At 44.7% G+C, this 17,852-nt stretch overlaps 1 protein-coding gene across 4 annotated transcripts in view; it reads right to left on the bottom strand.

Moving 5' to 3' along the window:
• MYO7A (myosin VIIA) overlaps positions 1-17,852 on the bottom strand; it is a 284,107-nt gene that overhangs the window by 193,420 nt on the left and 72,835 nt on the right. Inside the window, exon 1 of one of the 4 annotated variants that reach the window (XM_029602171.1) lies at positions 11,568-12,193. The exons of the other annotated variants lie outside the window; for them this stretch is intronic. Coding sequence (XP_029458031.1) covers positions 11,568-11,672 — 105 coding nt within the window. The 5' untranslated portion in view covers positions 11,673-12,193. Of the gene's footprint in view, positions 1-11,567; positions 12,194-17,852 lie in introns of those variants that run through there. 4 annotated transcript variants of the gene reach the window in all.

The following is a 17,852-nucleotide window of genomic DNA, read 5'->3' as shown; positions in this document are numbered from 1 at the left end:
GTTACTTTACCCTCCATTACCTCACGTACAAACTTAGATTATAAACCCTCCAGGGTAGGGAAATACCTACAGGACCTGGGTATAATCTGCTTTGAAGTGCCAAAAAAAGTGGAAAATAAAAATCTAAAAAAAACCCCACCCCAAAATCAAGAAATATAAATTAATCATAACGGCAAAATAATCCTAATAAAAAGAATGAATATTTCAAAACAGCTGACAATCAGGATAATGTCTGAAAAATGTAAAAAACTCATACAAATTTTCTAAATACCAATAAATACTTCAATACAGCAGACACATCAAATAACACCCAATAATTAAAACTAATTACCATCTCCTCAAACCTGGGAACTTTTGTTTTCAAGATGTGTGAGATTGTCATGGATTAGTGGTGGCTGGGGAGGGGGTTGTTGCATACAAACCTTTTCCTCTCTCTCTTTCTTACCCACAGGCACCTGCATTTATTTTCCACACCCATACTCTCAATCACAGTCACACAGACACACACACTCTCAATCATGTACATACACCTATGCTCTTTCCGCACATGCTTTCATTCACACACACACACACACAGTCACACACACACGCTCTCAATCACGTACATACACCTATGCTCTTTCCGCACATGCTTTCATTCACACACACACACACAGTCTCACACACACACACACACTCTCAATCACGTACATATACATATGCTCTTTCTGCACATGCTTTCATTCACACACACACGCTCTCAATCACGTACATATATATATGCTCTTTCCACACATGCTTTCATTCACACACACGCTCTCAATCACTTACATATACCTATGCTCTTTCCGCACATGCTTTCATTCACACACACACACACACACACACACACACGCTCTCAGTCACGTACATATACATATGCTCTTTCCACACATGATTTCATTCACACACACACACATGCTCTCAATCACGTACATATACATATGCTCTTTCCACACATGCTTTCATTCACACACACACACACGCTCTCAATCACGTACATATACATATGCTCTTTCCGCACATGCTTTCATTCACACACACACACACACGCTCTCAATCACGTACATATATATATGCTCTTTCCGCACATGCTTTCATTCACACACACACAGTCACACACACACCCACACGCTCTCAATCACGTACATATACATATGCTCTTTCCGCACATGGTTTCATTCACACACACACACACACGCTCTCAATCACGAACATATATATATATGCTCTTTCCGCACATGCTTTCATTCACACACAATCACACACACACACACATGCTCTCAATCACGTACATATACATATGCTATTTCCGCACATGGTTTCATTCACACACACACACACACACACACACACACATGCTCTCAATCACGTACATATATATATGCTCTTTCCGCACATGGTTTCATTCACACACATACACACAGTCACACACACACACTCTCAATCACGTACATATACCTATGCTCTTTCCGTACATGCTTTCATTCACACACACACACACAGTTACACACACACACGCGCTCTCACTCACGAACATATACCTATGCTCTTTCCGCATTTGCTTTTATTCACACACACACACACACACACAGTCACACACACACACACGCTCTCAATCACGTACATATATATATGCTCTTTCCGCACATGGTTTCATTCACACACATACACACAGTCACACACACACACTCTCAATCACGTACATATACCTATGCTCTTTCCGTACATGCTTTCATTCACACACACACACGTAGTCACACACACACACACACACACACACATGCTCTCAATCACGTACATATATATATGCTCTTTCCGCACATGGTTTCATTCACACACATACACACAGTCACACACACACACTCTCAATCACGTACATATACCTATGCTCTTTCCGTACATGCTTTCATTCACACACACACACACAGTTACACACACACACGCGCTCTCACTCACGAACATATACCTATGCTCTTTCCGCATTTGCTTTTATTCACACACACACACACACACACAGTCACACACACACACACGCTCTCAATCACGTACATATATATATGCTCTTTCCGCACATGGTTTCATTTACACACATACACACAGTCACACACACACACTCTCAATCACGTACTTATACCTATGCTCTTTCCGTACATGCTTTCATTCACACACACACACGCAGTCACACACACACACGCGCGCTCTCAATCACATACATATACCTATGCTCTTTCCGCACATGGTTTCATTCACACACACACACACACACACGCTCTCAATCACGTACATATACCTATGCTCTTTCCGTACATGCTTTCATTCACACATACACACGCAGTCACACACACACACACACACACGCGCTCTCAATCACATACATATACCTATGCTCTTTCCGCACATGGTTTCATTCACACACACACACACACGCGCTCTCACTCACGTACATATACCTATGCTCTTTCCGTACATGCTTTCATTCACACACACACACACAGTCTCACACACACACACACGCGCTCTCAATCACATACATATACCTATGCTCTTTCCGCACATGGTTTCATTCACACACACACGCTCTCAATCATGTACATATACCTAATTACCTATGCTCTTTCTGCACATGCTTTCATTATCACACACACACACACACACACACACACACACTCTCTCTTTCACTCATTCCCCATCCCCTGTAAGCACATGCAGCAGTGGCAGCAGCAGTCTCTGTTGGTCTCTGACTCCAGATCTCTCCCCATCATCTTCCGCTGTGGGTGGAATGGACCCCATCCATAGCCCTCCCAGGCCTCTCTCCTTCTATTTGCTTGCAGGCAGGATGGGCTTAGCCTGGGCCTTTCTTCAGCTGCCCCTCCCGGGCTTCTCTCTTGCTTGTCTTACGCAGCAGGTGGGATGGGCTCCACCTGCAGCCTTCCGAGTCCTTTTTTCCTCAGGCTCAGCTGCAGGCGGGGTGGGCTCTGCCTGCAGCCTCTCTCTGTCTTTGGCTGGCACGGGAGCTCGTGCTGGTGCTTCCGGCACCCCCCCCTACGGGTTGGCGCTCAAGACAACTGCTTAGTTCGCCTAATGGAAGCGCTGGCCCTGCCTCATCTTGCCCCACCTCACTTTTTTTCTCCCTTTTCCCCCTCGTTTGTCCGAGATGGCATGCCTGGGAAGCAGCTGGAGTAATGCCTCCTCAGGTAACAGCCCCTCGGCACCACTCTGCGTCCCAGCTGGCAGCCATCCTTCCTGCTTCCTCGGGATCGAGCACCTCGCTTTGCAGAGCATGCCCCATCTCAGATGGCCCCCCTCAGATAAGTGACTCACCTCTGTCCCACTGTCGCACGCACTGCTGCGGCCCGAGCCATGCAGATGGCCCCAGCTCCCCTGCACTTAACTCTAGAAGAGTCGATGATGCTGCTGAATTCCTTTCTAAGAACTGTGTGAGTGTGGCGAGGTACAAGAAGAGAGACGTATTGTTCATTCTGTCCAGTATTTATGTGTATGAAATATTTATATATATTCCTTATGTTTTACCACGTCTGGCACTCATACAGCATCATTTCCTATTCAAGGGAAGGTTATACGTGTGTAGGGGGACAGTATGCAAAACAGAATGAGGCAAGCTTAGGCTTTTGTCCTTTAGCGCAATTAATAGTAGCCTAACTCCAGCAACACTAGCCTAGGGCAGCCTCAAGCTCTTAGATCCTGGACGCTGAACAGGGTCAGGGGCTGGGTTAGGACCTGGATAAGGTCGGCGAGGACCACAGAAAGCAATGGATTTATTCTGCCAGGGGGAAAAAGTCAACGAGCACCCGTTGGGCGGTCCATGATGACCTAATCCTCTGCACCCAGAGATGAGCAGGAAAAGGCAAGGACATTAAAACAAACTCTTTCCTGGCATTTATTCGCGGTGAGGATGTGCTTTCATTTGCATATGACATGGAAACATCAAACAATATTCTCATGTCATTTCGTATTCGAAACGGCAAACCGTATAACGACATTTTGTTATAAGGTTTGTGCTGCTTCAGATGGCTGCCATTTACAAAAGAATCTGGTCTGGTTCGGGGGGGGGGGGGGGGGCCCATCTCTCAATCCCTTTCCTGCTTGCCCGCCTGCCCCCATCCACCCGATCTTTATTAAAGTAGGTGGCTCAGGCACTCTCCCGCCTCCCCTCCGATCCCCCAGAACCCTTCATGCTGGGATGAAAGCAAGACGGGTGGCTACCGCTTAAAAAATAATTTAGTCTTCTCCCGGGGCCCCCCCCCCCCCCACCTTCTAATCCCCCTCCTACCCGTCCGCCCTCCTGCCGGCCCACCCACCCAATCCTTAGGAACTCTCCCACTTCTCCCCTCCTTGAGGCCCTCCCACAGAGCCCTTCAGGCTGGGCTGGAAACAAGAGTTCCCCTCGCCGACGTTTGCGCGCGCACGCACACAGAGATCCCGAACACCTCGCGCACACGGCGAAACGTAGCGCGCAGGAAAAAAAAAATATCCCGGTATAATTTGCATTATACTGGCTCACAGTGCACAAATTTGACCTTAGTTTATAGAAAGCTGCACAAAAAGAAAATGTTTGCATTCGGTATCTTTCAAAACTTGAGGGAGCGTTGTGTTGGTCTGACAATGCTTAGGCTGGCATAGCGTTGCTCCCAGAAAACAGGCCCATGCAGTAAACTGCGCGGGAGAGCCGGCGCTCCGAGGCGCGCCCAGGCACCTCTCCTGGGCGCGCGATTCAGTATTTAAATTAGGGCCCGCGCTAATAAGGAGGCGCCAGGGACACTAGCGCGCCCCTGGCGTCTCCTTATTGGCGGAAGCGTCGGCTGTCGGCAGGTGTGACAGCCGACGCTTAATTTTACCGACGTCGGTTGTCGAACCCGCTGACAGCCTGGGGTGCGGAACACTGACGCCGTCAAAACTGAGCGTCCGTTTTCCAACCCACGGGCAGATTTTTTTTTTTTGGGGGGGGGACCTCCGACTTAATATTGCTATGATATTAAGTCGGAGGGTGGACAGAAAAGCAGTTTTTTCTGCTTTTCTGTACACTTGCCTGATGCCGGCTGAAATTAACTCCTGCCTTTCTGTATTGCAGGTGAATACCTAATAGGTTCAAAGGCATGCATTTGCATGTGATAAGCGCTATTATTTATTTATTTATTTATTTATTTAGTGATTTTTTTTTTTATATACCGCGGCACGTTAATAACATCACCTCGGTTTACAATAAACAATAATTAGCAACAAGCTTTACAGACAATATTAACTATTGTGAACATATCATATATCATAACACATCATAGATAAATTAAAAACAAGTTAAGACACATCATATATAGTTTCGGGGGGGTTGGCCATGTGTTTTCCACACACTATTACCACTTACTATATAAGGGGTAATAATAGCGCGTCAAAAACGCGTGTCCAAACGGGGGCTAACGGTGCGCTCGGCTGAGCGCACCGTTCTATATTGGCCTGATACTATCCAAAGGGAGAGTAGAAGTTCACGCATCTTTTTGGAAACCCCATGTACACCATCCCCCTCCAACCCGGCTAAAGTGCCTAAAAGGTTAAATTATGTATTTTGGGAGCGTTCCCGAATTTCCAATTTTTTTTAAATCTAAGCAGACGAAGGAGTCCCATTCTATAAGCGAATCCAGGTTCTTATGGGCTGGATTGGCCACTGTTGGAAACAGGATGCTGGGCTTGATGGACCCTTGGTCTGACCCAGTATGGCATGTTCTTGTGTTCTTATATTCTGGTACATCTGCGGGTTAGGCTGCAGTTTCTGCTTTTTGGAGGTCATTTTCTTTGGCTTGTAAGAAATTATCACTGCTTTACCCTTTTTCTTTCTGCCTTTTGAAATAACCATTGTTTCTTCAGCTGCCTCCCTCCTGTTTATGGAATTTCAGCTGAAATGATTGCTTTTTAATTTGGCGTTATTAATAAGCATATATTTCTTGCTTTTTCTCAATTATTATTTTGTGATTATCATTTCTTGTACATGTTTGTAAAAATAAAATTTTTTGTAAAAAACTCTAATAAATATAAACCCTTTTTAGAAAAAAATGCTCTCTTGTCTATTTTCCCTTGCAGACAACCTCCCTGGAGAATGCTTCAGTTAAATCTGCTGACAATCTACTCCAGAGTTTGATAATAGAGGATAGAATTTATCTGTGCCAAACAGAAGATTAGGTGCTGTAAATACAGAATGATACGCACGCGATAATTCACGCCATGCTGAACGGAAGCAACAGAACTTGGGCCAGAAGGACAAACCTTTTTCTCCCACAGACACCAAACGGTCAAACCCTTTTTAGTGTATCAACGCGTTATTACAATAGTTGGGCTGCTTCAGCGTGCAAGGTAGTAGATTTTGCGCAGAACCAACATAGACAAATTATCAAAACGCACTGAAAGGCACTGAGAAAAAAAAAAAAAAAGCCACTTTTTCATGTATGGATTAAAATGAAAGAGAAAAAAAAAGTCAATCTAAATTGCAATGTCTGTGAATGAGCTCTCTTCAGGAAGAGGTTAATTTTAATTATTATGTATTTAATTACATTTATAACCTGCAGAGTCCCAACCGAACAGCCCTCTGGGCAGGTAACAGCAAAATAAGAACATCATAGAAGAAACATAATAAACAAATATAAAACCCAGTAATAAAAATGAAACAAACTATTACACTAGACACAAAGCAATATCAGCCTAATTACTCAAGTAAAACCTACAATAAAAAGACACAGAATGCAAAGAATTCAAAGTACAGTCCATGGTAAATACAGTTTGAAATATCCAAGAGTTTACAAGTTTATGGACCTGTAAATAGTCTGCTTATCACTGCAGTTCACTCTCAGGGTCTGACATGCTTGGCATTTTCTCACACACAAAATGAGGAAAACCCTTTGACACATCTGGCTGACCCTTAATGTAACTTTGAGCCTTTTAGCCCTGTTTCCTCTGGCAAAACATCCCCTATGCTGAATGAAAATCCACATGAAAGCCAAAGAAAGCAAAACCAGTTGTGTTTCGATAACATACATACAACATCGGAACACAAGAAGTGCCATGGCTGCGTCAGATCAAGGTCCATCGAGCCCAGCATTCTGACTCTGACAGTGACCAGCCTGGCACAGATACCCGTCAGATCCCCAATAGTTCATCTATTGCCTGTATCTCACTCCCAGGGAATAAGCGCTGGTTTTCCTGTTTATTGTCCAGCCCTCTTTTAAACCCCACTGTCAGGCCAAGCGCACAGTTAGCCCCCGTTTGGCCGTGCGTTTTTGACGCGCTATTATTACCCCTTATACAGTAAGAGGTAATAGTGCGGGGAAAACACGCAGCCAAACACCCCCGCCCCACCCCCGAACCTAATAGCACTCATCACATGCAAATGCATGAGATATTGAGTCGGAGGCCCCCAAAAATAAAAAATAAAAAAAAATCTTCTTAAAAAAATTAAAAATCTGCCCGCGGGTTGGAAAACAGACGCTCAATTTTGCCGGCGTCCGTGTTCCGAACCCAAGGCTGTCAGCGGGTTCAACAACCGGCACCGGTAAAATTAAGCGTCGTCTGTCAAACCCGCTGACAGCCACCGCTTCTGTCAATAAGGAGGCGCTAGGGACGCGCTAGTGTCCCTGGCGCCTCCTTATTAGCGCGGGCGCTAATTTAAATACTGAATCGCGCGCCCAGGGGAGGTGCCTGGCCGCACGTAGGGAGAGCAGGCGCTCGCCTCGAAGCGCTGGCTCTCCCGCGGAGTTTACTGTATGGGCCTGTATGTTAGTTGCCTTAACCACATCCTCTGGCGACAGATTCCATAGCTTGATTGTGAGCTGAGAGAAAAAAAAATACTTGCTACGATTTGTTTTAAATCATACTGGTTGCTAAATTTATGGCATGTCCCCTGGTCCTGACGTTGTCTGAAAGGGTAATAGCCGTTCCCTATTTACCCTTTCCACCTCACACATGATTTTATAAATTCCAATCACTTCTCCTCTCAGTCATCTCTTTTCCATGCTAAAGAGCCCTAATCTGTTTAGCCTTTCTCCACAAAGGAGCTTTTCCACTCCTCTATCCTTTGTGTTACCTTTCTCTGTGCCTTTTCTATGTCTACTCTTTCTTTTTTTGAGATGCAGCGACCAGAACGATACCATTGATGCATACAAGGGCATTCTCAGTTTTGTTCTCCGTTCCTTTCCAAATAATTCCTAACATCCTATTTGCCTTTCTGACCACCGCCGCACACTGAGCCAACGATTTCAAGGTATTGTTCACAAGGCCTCCGAGGTCCTTTTCCTGGGTGATGACTCCGAATGCAGAACCCAGCATCGGGTACCTGTACCTGTGATTTATTTTTCCCTACAAGCATTACTTCTTTAAATTAAATTGCCTCTGCCATTTAGATGCCCAGTCTCCTTGACTCACAAGGTCCTTCTGCGGTTCTTCACAATCTGCGGCCGTTTAAACAGCCGGAATACAATTTTGTGACTGCTGCCGATCCCGGTCACCTCACCTGCTGTTCCTTTCTCCAGATCATGTATGAATATGCTAAATAGCCCGTCCCAATACAGACCCCCTCGGGCACTCCACTAACAACCTTTCTCTCTGGTTGTAAAGCTGACCATTTAGTCTTACCCTCTGTTTCCTGTCTTATCTCCACCATAGCACACTGTCTCCAATGCCATGACCTGCCAATTTCCTGAGAAGTCTCTGATGGGGAACTTTGTCAAATGCATTCTGAAAGTCCAAACACACCACATCAACTGGGCCACCTTTGTCTGGGTGTTTTTTTTTGCTATGTACCACTATTTGATTTTTCCCTTCCATTGTTTCCACTGTTACCCCTCCTCCCCCCCCCGGTTAAATAAGTTTATTGTAAAGCACTGTTGCATATTTTCGTTAACAAGTTTATTGTAATGTTTATCGATTATTGTAAATGTTTATTGTAAAGCATATTTTCGTTAACAAGTTTATTGTAAAGTTTATTGATAATTGTAAATGTTTATTGTAAAGCACTGTTGCATATGTTTGTTCTAGTTCGCACAGCTGCAATGTTTCTGTTATCTGTGAACCGATGTGAGGTTACTAAACAAATGTCGGTATATAAAAACTGCAAATATATAATAAATAAATAAATAAATAATTTACACCTTCTAAAAACTCTATTCATTGGTAAGGCGAGGCTTCCTTTCCCAAATCCTATGCTGACTCTCTCCCATGCCTATCTATGTGGTCAGTAATTTTGTTTTTAATAGCTTCGACCATTTAGACCGGCACTGACATCAGGCTCCCCAGCCTACAGTTTCCTGGATGGGAGCCCCCTTTCAAAAATTGGCAGCACATTGGCCACCCTCCAGCTTTCTGGTACCACGGCTGTCTTAATTGATCAGGGTCAGATGGAAAAGGCTGGCGGCCATTTTGACCAGCTCGTGGTGTTGCAAGCTCTTTCGTACGCGTGCACTTTTATAGACGTCTACCCAGGCACCACCCTCTGAAAATCGCCTACAGGGTACATCCATATACTAAGAGCTCGACTTTCAAAACTGTCTGCGGCATGCACGCGCAGATATTTATACAAGTATTTTATGAACCGAGTGGCAGGTTCCGTACAGTTTGTCGAATACTACGTATTTCTGCCCTGCATGTAGAAAGACAAGTCCGCTTCCAGCTGTGTGAGTAAAGTATGTTTGGACAATTTGGGTCAACTGTATACGCGCGTATCGCTAACAAAATAGCAATTTGCTTGCATATGTCTGAACCCTACCCCCCGCAGAATGCCCCTAGACCACCACCGGTAAAATATACGCGCCACACTGCAAATACGTATGTACTGTTGAGCTTTATAAAGAGCATGTAGGCAAGTACATATTACTTATGCATATATGTTGTTTCTTCATGCAGAACCCCTTTGACAATTCACTCCTTAATGTGCATTTGCTGTTTGTGCAGGCAGTGGATCGGGGCAAAGCAGTGCACTTGCCTTTGAAAATACAAATATGCACGCACTAAACCCGCCCCCCCCCCCAGGAACACCCTTTTTTAACTCAGTTAAAACTGTGCATGCTAGGAAAGCCACACTGAGAAGGGTCAATTTTCACCCAGGGCAATCTGCCAGGGCAGATATCCTACTTGCTTAGATAAATCACTCTGAAATTGGTTCCCCTCAATATTCAGAGAAAATGCAACTTTACCAGCATCCTTTGGATTTCCAACTAATTGCTTTGGTCCTTAAGTAATAAGCCTATTTGCATGAAAGCACAGCTGGATTTTATCAGCACAGACTTCTTCACCTCTTGCCTGAGGTACATTCCACCGCCTATGACATCATCACCAGTTGTCCCGCAACTTCCTGTGATGTCATCGCAGAGAGAAAACTGTTTTCAGGTGGGGGGGGGGGGGAGTGCGGCATGTGATTTCTAAAGACTAACTTGCCCACCATGGAGACAGAATACAGACTTTAGAGTTGATGGTCACAGAATAATGATTATTACCATTCTCCTTACTGCGCACATCAGAGTAAGGGCAATGTTTTGTCAAGGCTGAGGATCAGAAAGTGAATCAATAAATTGAGGCAATGAGGCATTATTACTAGCTCTAAGACTGGGGGTACTGAAATTGTGCAGAAGGCAGAAAATTTGGGTAATATTCACAATGAAGAAATTAATAACAGCACTGAAAAGTAGAGAGGTTACATTGGAAAAGTAGTGGATTGCTTCTTTTTTTTTTTTTTTGTAATTATTATAGAAAGAAAAGATAATAATCCTTTATAGATTTGAATATGGATAGTTTGTGGATCTAAGACTACATTTCAGGATTTCTGTTTATCCACATTACCATATTTGGAGAATTTTTTCTTCATTTTTTTTTTTTAGCATTCTTAACTGATTATCAGGGTTACTTACACAGAGAGGAAATCAAACACGTGGGGAGTCAGTTTGTTGGGCTGCCATGATGGGGATCATTAAGATTTGGAAATGGGAAGTTATATTTTATTGTGTCTCTGCAAAAATATCTATTGCTCTATATAAACTAGAAAACAATAAACCGATAAAAAGCAAAGTCTTATCCAGGATTCTTTATATTTCTAAACTCACTCTAGGTTGATAAATATCACTTTGGAAAAACGTAATTAATTAGAATTGTATATTCATCCCTGTTTTTAGGCTTTCATGTCATATTGGCTTGGCTTATTAGTTAAAAAAAATCACAGTTATAAGACTCATTCGGTTACTGCAGAAACTAAACTGAGTTGTAATCAGCTTGTTGTCTGTCTGCTTGTGACATGCGCAAATAATCTGTTGGGGTTTTTTTTCCTGGTTTGACGAGGGCAGGGAATACATTTTCAGAGCAGTAATCTAAGGGTTCAAAATGGTGTTCAATCAATTAAACAAAACAGATATTAACCAGAAGTTAAAGAGCAGCGGCACACATATGCCAGCCCAAAGGTCTGGAGTTAATAACACTGCACAGAAGAGCTTAGACATGCTTTGGGAAAGAAAGAAAATAGAACTGCTGGGGCCTTTTACTCTACTGAAGGTACTGTGTCTCACCGGTAAAAGGGTGTGAGGTTTCAAGACCTGGTTGACGTTTCGGAGCAATGCCCACTTGCCCTGATCCTTCTCCAATTCGTCTTCTACACCACGCCGTTGGTACATGATGAAATTATCTGTTTTCAGTGTTCCCAAAATGTATCCAGCTAGCAGAACTTTTCAGATAGGTCTTGACCATGCTCTTTAAGATGGCAGGAATCACAAGGAAAGCATGTCCAAGTATCTATTTTTGTGCCGCCGTGTTGTCCTGTGACCGGGATTCCTGTAATCACTTTTGTCATAGGAAAAAAAACCATTAGCTCACGGTAAGGCTTCCACTTGAAGAGCAACTTTTGTCATTGGAGCCTGAGCAATTAACCATCTCCTACTGTTCACGTGCTTCACATGAAGCCATCCTGTGACTTCAGATGTCGAAATTCATACCACGAGCAAAGAAAGATGCCAATCGTATTCCCTTCAAATACCTTCCACCCCCCAGAGACCTTCAACCCTTTACAGCAAACTACCCCCTGTCAACAACAGCAAAAGCTCTTCAGTATAGGCCATTGAAAATGGTTGGAAAATCCCACAGACGTTCCTCTCAAGCTATAGAAACACGTCTCCCTTTTTACTTTGCTCAGTAAAGGGTAACAGATTGCCAACAGCTTGATCTCGCTTTGTCTTCAGGAGCTGGAGCCCCTCTCAGGTACTTATTAATCCACAGATGGAGTCAGTCCTATGCAGCACATGGCTTCTGATTAACTTAATACCTTGACTTCCAAGACAGCCTACAGCACACTAGGAACTCAAAACCAAACACTCTCTGCATTTTTTAAACCAAGATAGACAACAGATAACCCAGTTTCTTGGCAACTGAATTTTAAATAATTGATTGATTCCTCACCTTTCTTGAGTGAAACGCTTTTCAAGACAGTGTTATTTATTCGGTTTTCAGGTTTATGGAGACCAGCAGTATAGCATATACGTTGGCTATATAGCGGGGTTGGCTGGACCGGCTGCCTTCCAGCCGGCATGATCTTACCACAGTTCAGATTTTTGTCTGGATTTCGGAGTCTGCTTAACCTGGTGTGAAATGAAGACTTGAGTTTTTACGGTGGTCTTGAATTTGCCAGGCTCAGTTTGGTTCATTAGTAAAAATACATAAATAAATACATTGACCTTCCGGTTTATACTCGCGAGCAGAGGTGAACAACTGCAGTCCTCAAGAACCACAAAACAGCTCTGTTTTTCAGGACATCCACAATGAATATGCACAGGTTATGTCTCATACAATGGAAGCAGTTCATGCGTTGTCCCTGGCCAGGGTTATACCTGCTGGGTCTCAGGACTCTCTAATCTATTGGGGTTACAACTGATGAAGCAGGCTCAGGTGCTATCCTCTCTCTGACAAGGAAACCTGTCCTTCAATAACCAGTACTGATGCTCTCAGTAAGGTCCACACCATCTTGCTTTATTTTACAGACCGAAACACATATCACCACAGTCCACAGAGTAGCAGATGGAGGCTTGTTAATTGTTGATATCTTTAACAGACGATAACTTCTAAACTGATTGATTGCACTTGGTGGATATCACTTATCCCCGGCACTCGACCGCCATGCAACTTAATTCCACTGCTCTCGCCACTGAAGGTGGAATAGGAAATCCAGCAGTACTCGCATCTCCCAAACACTGGGGCCGATGAAATATCACGCGCGCAAAATTGTGCGTCCAACCTGGATGTACGTTTTCTTGAACGCGCGCACATCCTCGCTCGTGGACACTCGATGTAATACTAAAATGAGCCGGCGCACTAAAAGGGACGCGCAATGGATACATTTCACGTCCCTGGTGCATCCATGGCGTCAAGTGCCCAGAAAAGTGGGTGTCCATTTTCCTAACCCGGGTACAGCCACAGGTTAGGAAAATGGTCGCTCGTAAGTTGAGCTTCCCTTTTCCTAACCTGACTGCTGTTGAGAATTTTTTTTTTTTCATATTGCAGCTTTCTGTGGTTCCTCCTGCTTGGTATTGGAATGATATTGATTAGGAGGAACCACAGAAAAGCCCTATTTTTTGCTTTTCTGAGCATGGCTTGGGGTGCCTCAAAACTTAACATTAGCTCTAGGCTGGCATTCATTTTTGAGGGTTAAAATGTGCGTGTCAGGCCCACATTTTCTTTTTTACATCAGGGGTACTAATAGCCTCATCAACATGGCATTTGCATGTGATGAGCGCCATTAGCTACACGCCGGTATAGACGCGTATTTTGGACGCGCTAATCCTGATATTACATTGGTGTATGTCTAGTGCATCAACCATGCGTTTAGCTTCACGCTTAGCTCAGCACCCGATATTGCATTGGCCCCACTGTGTGCAAGCCTCCAGGATGGAGGATCCAACCAGGATTATCATCATTACTCCCCTGAATCTTTACCTTGCTGCGCAGGGAGCTGGATTCTCTGGGCCAGCATCACTTGAAGAGAATTGCTGTCCACAGATCCAGCTCTTCCAAATCAAAGCAGAGATTTTCCTTGAGGGCTAAACTGCCACTTCCTGGGGCATGCTTAGTACCTGGCTAGGCTATCCTTGCTTTCTGAACAGGATGACTGGAACAGACCAGTGTAAGGGATACCCCACTCCCTTAGCATTAGGTGTGCCCTTGGCTCGTTGGAGGGGCCAGGATTTTTCAGACCATTCCTCAAGTTTCCATCGCCTTGATGTAGGAATGGTCAGCTCTGCCCTATAAAACCTGAAGCACCCTGGTGGTGTGGTTGGGTTTTGCTTTTGAAGGAGAAGGAGATAGTATGGGTGGAACCTATTTAGACTTCACGGCCTAAGCAGTGGGTTCAGGCTTTGCCTTTGCCAGTGCCCTCCGGGATTTTTGGAGGCGCTGTGATTGTTTGCTATTTTTGAGACCTGCTCCTGGTCAAGAGGGAAGTCGTCCCTCCTTGAGAAAGCTGTTTATTTCCCTACTGCTAGAGGACGGTAGGTGCTTTGTACCAGGATAGAGATTTTTTTTCTTTGTTGGAGTACATTTTTCTCCAGTTTTTTGGGAGGAGATCTTTATGAGCACCAAACTTCTACCCACTGAAGGAGAGGGCTTGACCTTTCTACCACCAGAAAAGGACACTGTCTCAGTGAACAGTCACTGCAAAGAATAAGGCACTTGGAATCTGTTTTTCTGTATCAAGACATGTTTAAGCTTCTTTTTTGTAACTTTGAAAGAATTTTCTCAGTTGCGGTAAACCTTTATTATTTGAACACCACTCCAAGTGTCCGGCCTATTTCGTTCTAATCTGAAAAAGCAGAAGTCAAAGCATCGAAGAGTGAGTACCATTGCAAGAACATGTGGGGAAAGAGCGAGAGACTGTTCGAGGGGTCCCCAACCCACTGAGCCTAGGACCCCGGAGGCTTGTCCTCCTCCCCGCCAGAAGATCCCGGCACTTAAAACACTGCCAATATCTGGAAAAGAAGAACTGAGAATAAGAGTGGCCCCAGGGAGTGTTGTGTACCCCTGCATTCCGGGAAGTCCCTGTAAAGGGGGCTCCACCTGTTTAACCAGTAAAAGTGAGTTACACATTTAAATGTATCTCATTCTTATTCACTGGGGATATTCTGAAAATCAGAGCTGTTTGTGGCAGTTGAGGACTGGAACTGGTCACCCCTGCTCAAGAGTTTCCTCCACTCCAGTCTTTGTGGACTTAATCAGGACATTTCTTAATGCTATACAGCAGCCTGACTTCAGTGCTGGGAAAAATAGTGGAAACTATTCTAAAGATCAAAATTACAAAGCATATAGAAAGACATGGTTTAATGGAACACAGTCAACATGGATTTACCCAAGGGAAGTCTTGCCTAACAAATCTGCTTCATTTTTTTTGAACCGGTAGATGTAGTGTATTTAGATTTTCAGAAGGCGTTTGATGAAGTTCCTCATGAGAGGCTTCTATCAAAAATAAAAAGTCATGGGATAGGAAATGATGTCCTTTCAGGGATTACAAACTGGTTAAAAGACCGGAAACAGAGAATAGGATTAAATGGTCAATTTTCTCAGTGAAAAAGAGTAAACAGTGGAGTGCCTCAGGGATCTGTACTTGGACCAATGCTTTTCAATATATTTATAAATGATCTGGAAAAGAATACGAGTGAGGTAATCAAATTTGCAGACAATACAAAATTATTCAGAGTAGTTAAATCACAAGCAGATTGTGATAAATTGCAGGAAGACCTTGTGAGACTGGAAAATTGGACATCAAAATGGCAGATGAGATTTAATGTGGATAAGTGCAAGGTGATGCATATATGGAAACAAAATCCATGCTATAGTTACACAATGTTAGGTTCCATATTAGGAGCTATCACCCAGGAAACGATCTAGGTGTCTATTAATCAAGTTGACTTAGGGGCAGATTTTATAAATCTGTGCACGCGCGAACAAGAGTACGCGGGATTTCAATAGATACGCACGTAGCCACGCGTATCCATTAAAATCCGGGGTCGGCGCTCGCAAGGCAGCCCAAAATCGGCAGCCTTGCGCGCGCCGAGCCGCACAGCCTGCCTCCATTCCCTCCGAGGCCACTCCGAAATCGGAGTGGCCTCAGAGGGAACTTTCCTTCGCCCTCCCCCCACCTTCCCTTCCCCTACCTAACCCACCCCCCCGGCCTTATCTAAACCTCCCCCCTACCTCTATCACGAAAGTTATGCCTGCTCGAAGCAGGCGTAACTTTGCGCGCGCCGGGCCAGCTGCTGCGCTCCATGTTCTGGTCCGGGGGCTGGTCCGGAGGCCGCGGCCACGCCCCCGGAATGCCCCCGGATCGAAACCACGCCCGCAGCGCCGCCCCCGGATGACGCGCCGACCGCGTCACGCCCCCCCGACACGCCCCCCCAGGAAAGCCCCGGGGCTTTGCGCGCGCCGGAAGCCTATGCAATATAGGCTCGGCACGCGCAGGGGGTGTTTGGGCCAGGTTTTCGGGGGGTACGCACGTATCTTACGCGCGTACCCCTTTGAAAATCTGGCCCTTAGGGAATAGCCACTGCTATTACTGACATCAGTAGCATAAGAACATAAGAAATTGCCATGCTGGATCAGACCAAGGGTCCATCAAGCCCAGCACCGTGTTTCCAACAGAGGCCAAACCAGGCCACAAGAACCTGGCAATTACCCAAACACTAAGAAGATCCCATGTTACTGATGCAATTAATAGCAGTGGCTATTCCCTAAGTAAACTTGATTAATAGCCTTTAATGGACTTCTCCTCCAAGAACTTATCCAAATCTTTTTTGAACCCAGCTACACTAACTGCACTAACCACATCCTCTGGCAACAAATTCCAGAGCTTTATTGTGCGTTGAGTGAAAAAGAATTTTCTCCGATTAGTCTTAAATGTGCTACTTGCTAACTTCATGGAATGCCCCCTAGTCCTTCTATTATTCGAAAGTGTAAATAACCGAGTCACATCTACTCGTTCAAGACCTCCCATGATCTTAAAGACCTCTATCATATCCCCCCTCAGCCTTCTTTTCTCCAAGCTGAAAAGTCCTAACCTCTTTAGTCTTTCCTCATAGGGGAGCTGTTCCATTCCCTTTATCATTTAGGTTGCCCTTCTCTGTACCTTCTCCATCGCAATTATATCTTTTTTGAGATGCGGCGACCAGAACTGTACACAGTATTCAAGGTGCGGTCTCACCGTGGAGCGATACAGAGGCATTATGACATTTTCTGTTTTATTCACCATTCCCTTTCTAATAATTCCCAACATTCTGTTTGCTTTTTTGATTGCTGCAGCACACTGAGCCGATGATTTTAAAATATTATCCACTATGATACCTAGATCTTTTTCCTGGGTGGTAGCTCCTAATATGGAACCCAACATTGTGTAACTACAGCAAAGGTTATTTTTCCCTATATGCATCACCTTGCACTTGATCACATTAAATTTAATCTGCATAGGATCTTCTTAGTGTTTGGGTACTTGCCAAGTACTTGTAGCCTGGATTGGCCACTGTTAGAAACAGGAAGCTAGCAATTTCTTATGTTCTTATGGAAACAATTAAGACAAAGTTACTAATGGACATTATTGTTATGATTGGCAGTCCTTATGGCAAGGCCATGGACTGCCGCTCTCACTTGCCTCCCAGATGCTGGCCTGACTCCTTCTCTGCTCTACATGGCCATCTGCCGTGCTCCCCCACTCTCTTCTGCCTGGGCCCCGCTCCTCTACATGGCTGGCTGCCGTGCCGCTGCAGTCCGATGAGGCCCGCGGCAGGATGCCAGGCATAACCTGCTTCTGCAACACCCTCTCACTA

This window comes from Rhinatrema bivittatum, chromosome 5, assembly GCF_901001135.1.
Source record: "Rhinatrema bivittatum chromosome 5, aRhiBiv1.1, whole genome shotgun sequence".
In the NCBI taxonomy this organism is placed as follows: Eukaryota; Metazoa; Chordata; class Amphibia; order Gymnophiona; family Rhinatrematidae; genus Rhinatrema; species Rhinatrema bivittatum.
This window is presented reverse-complemented; position numbering and strand designations above follow the sequence as displayed.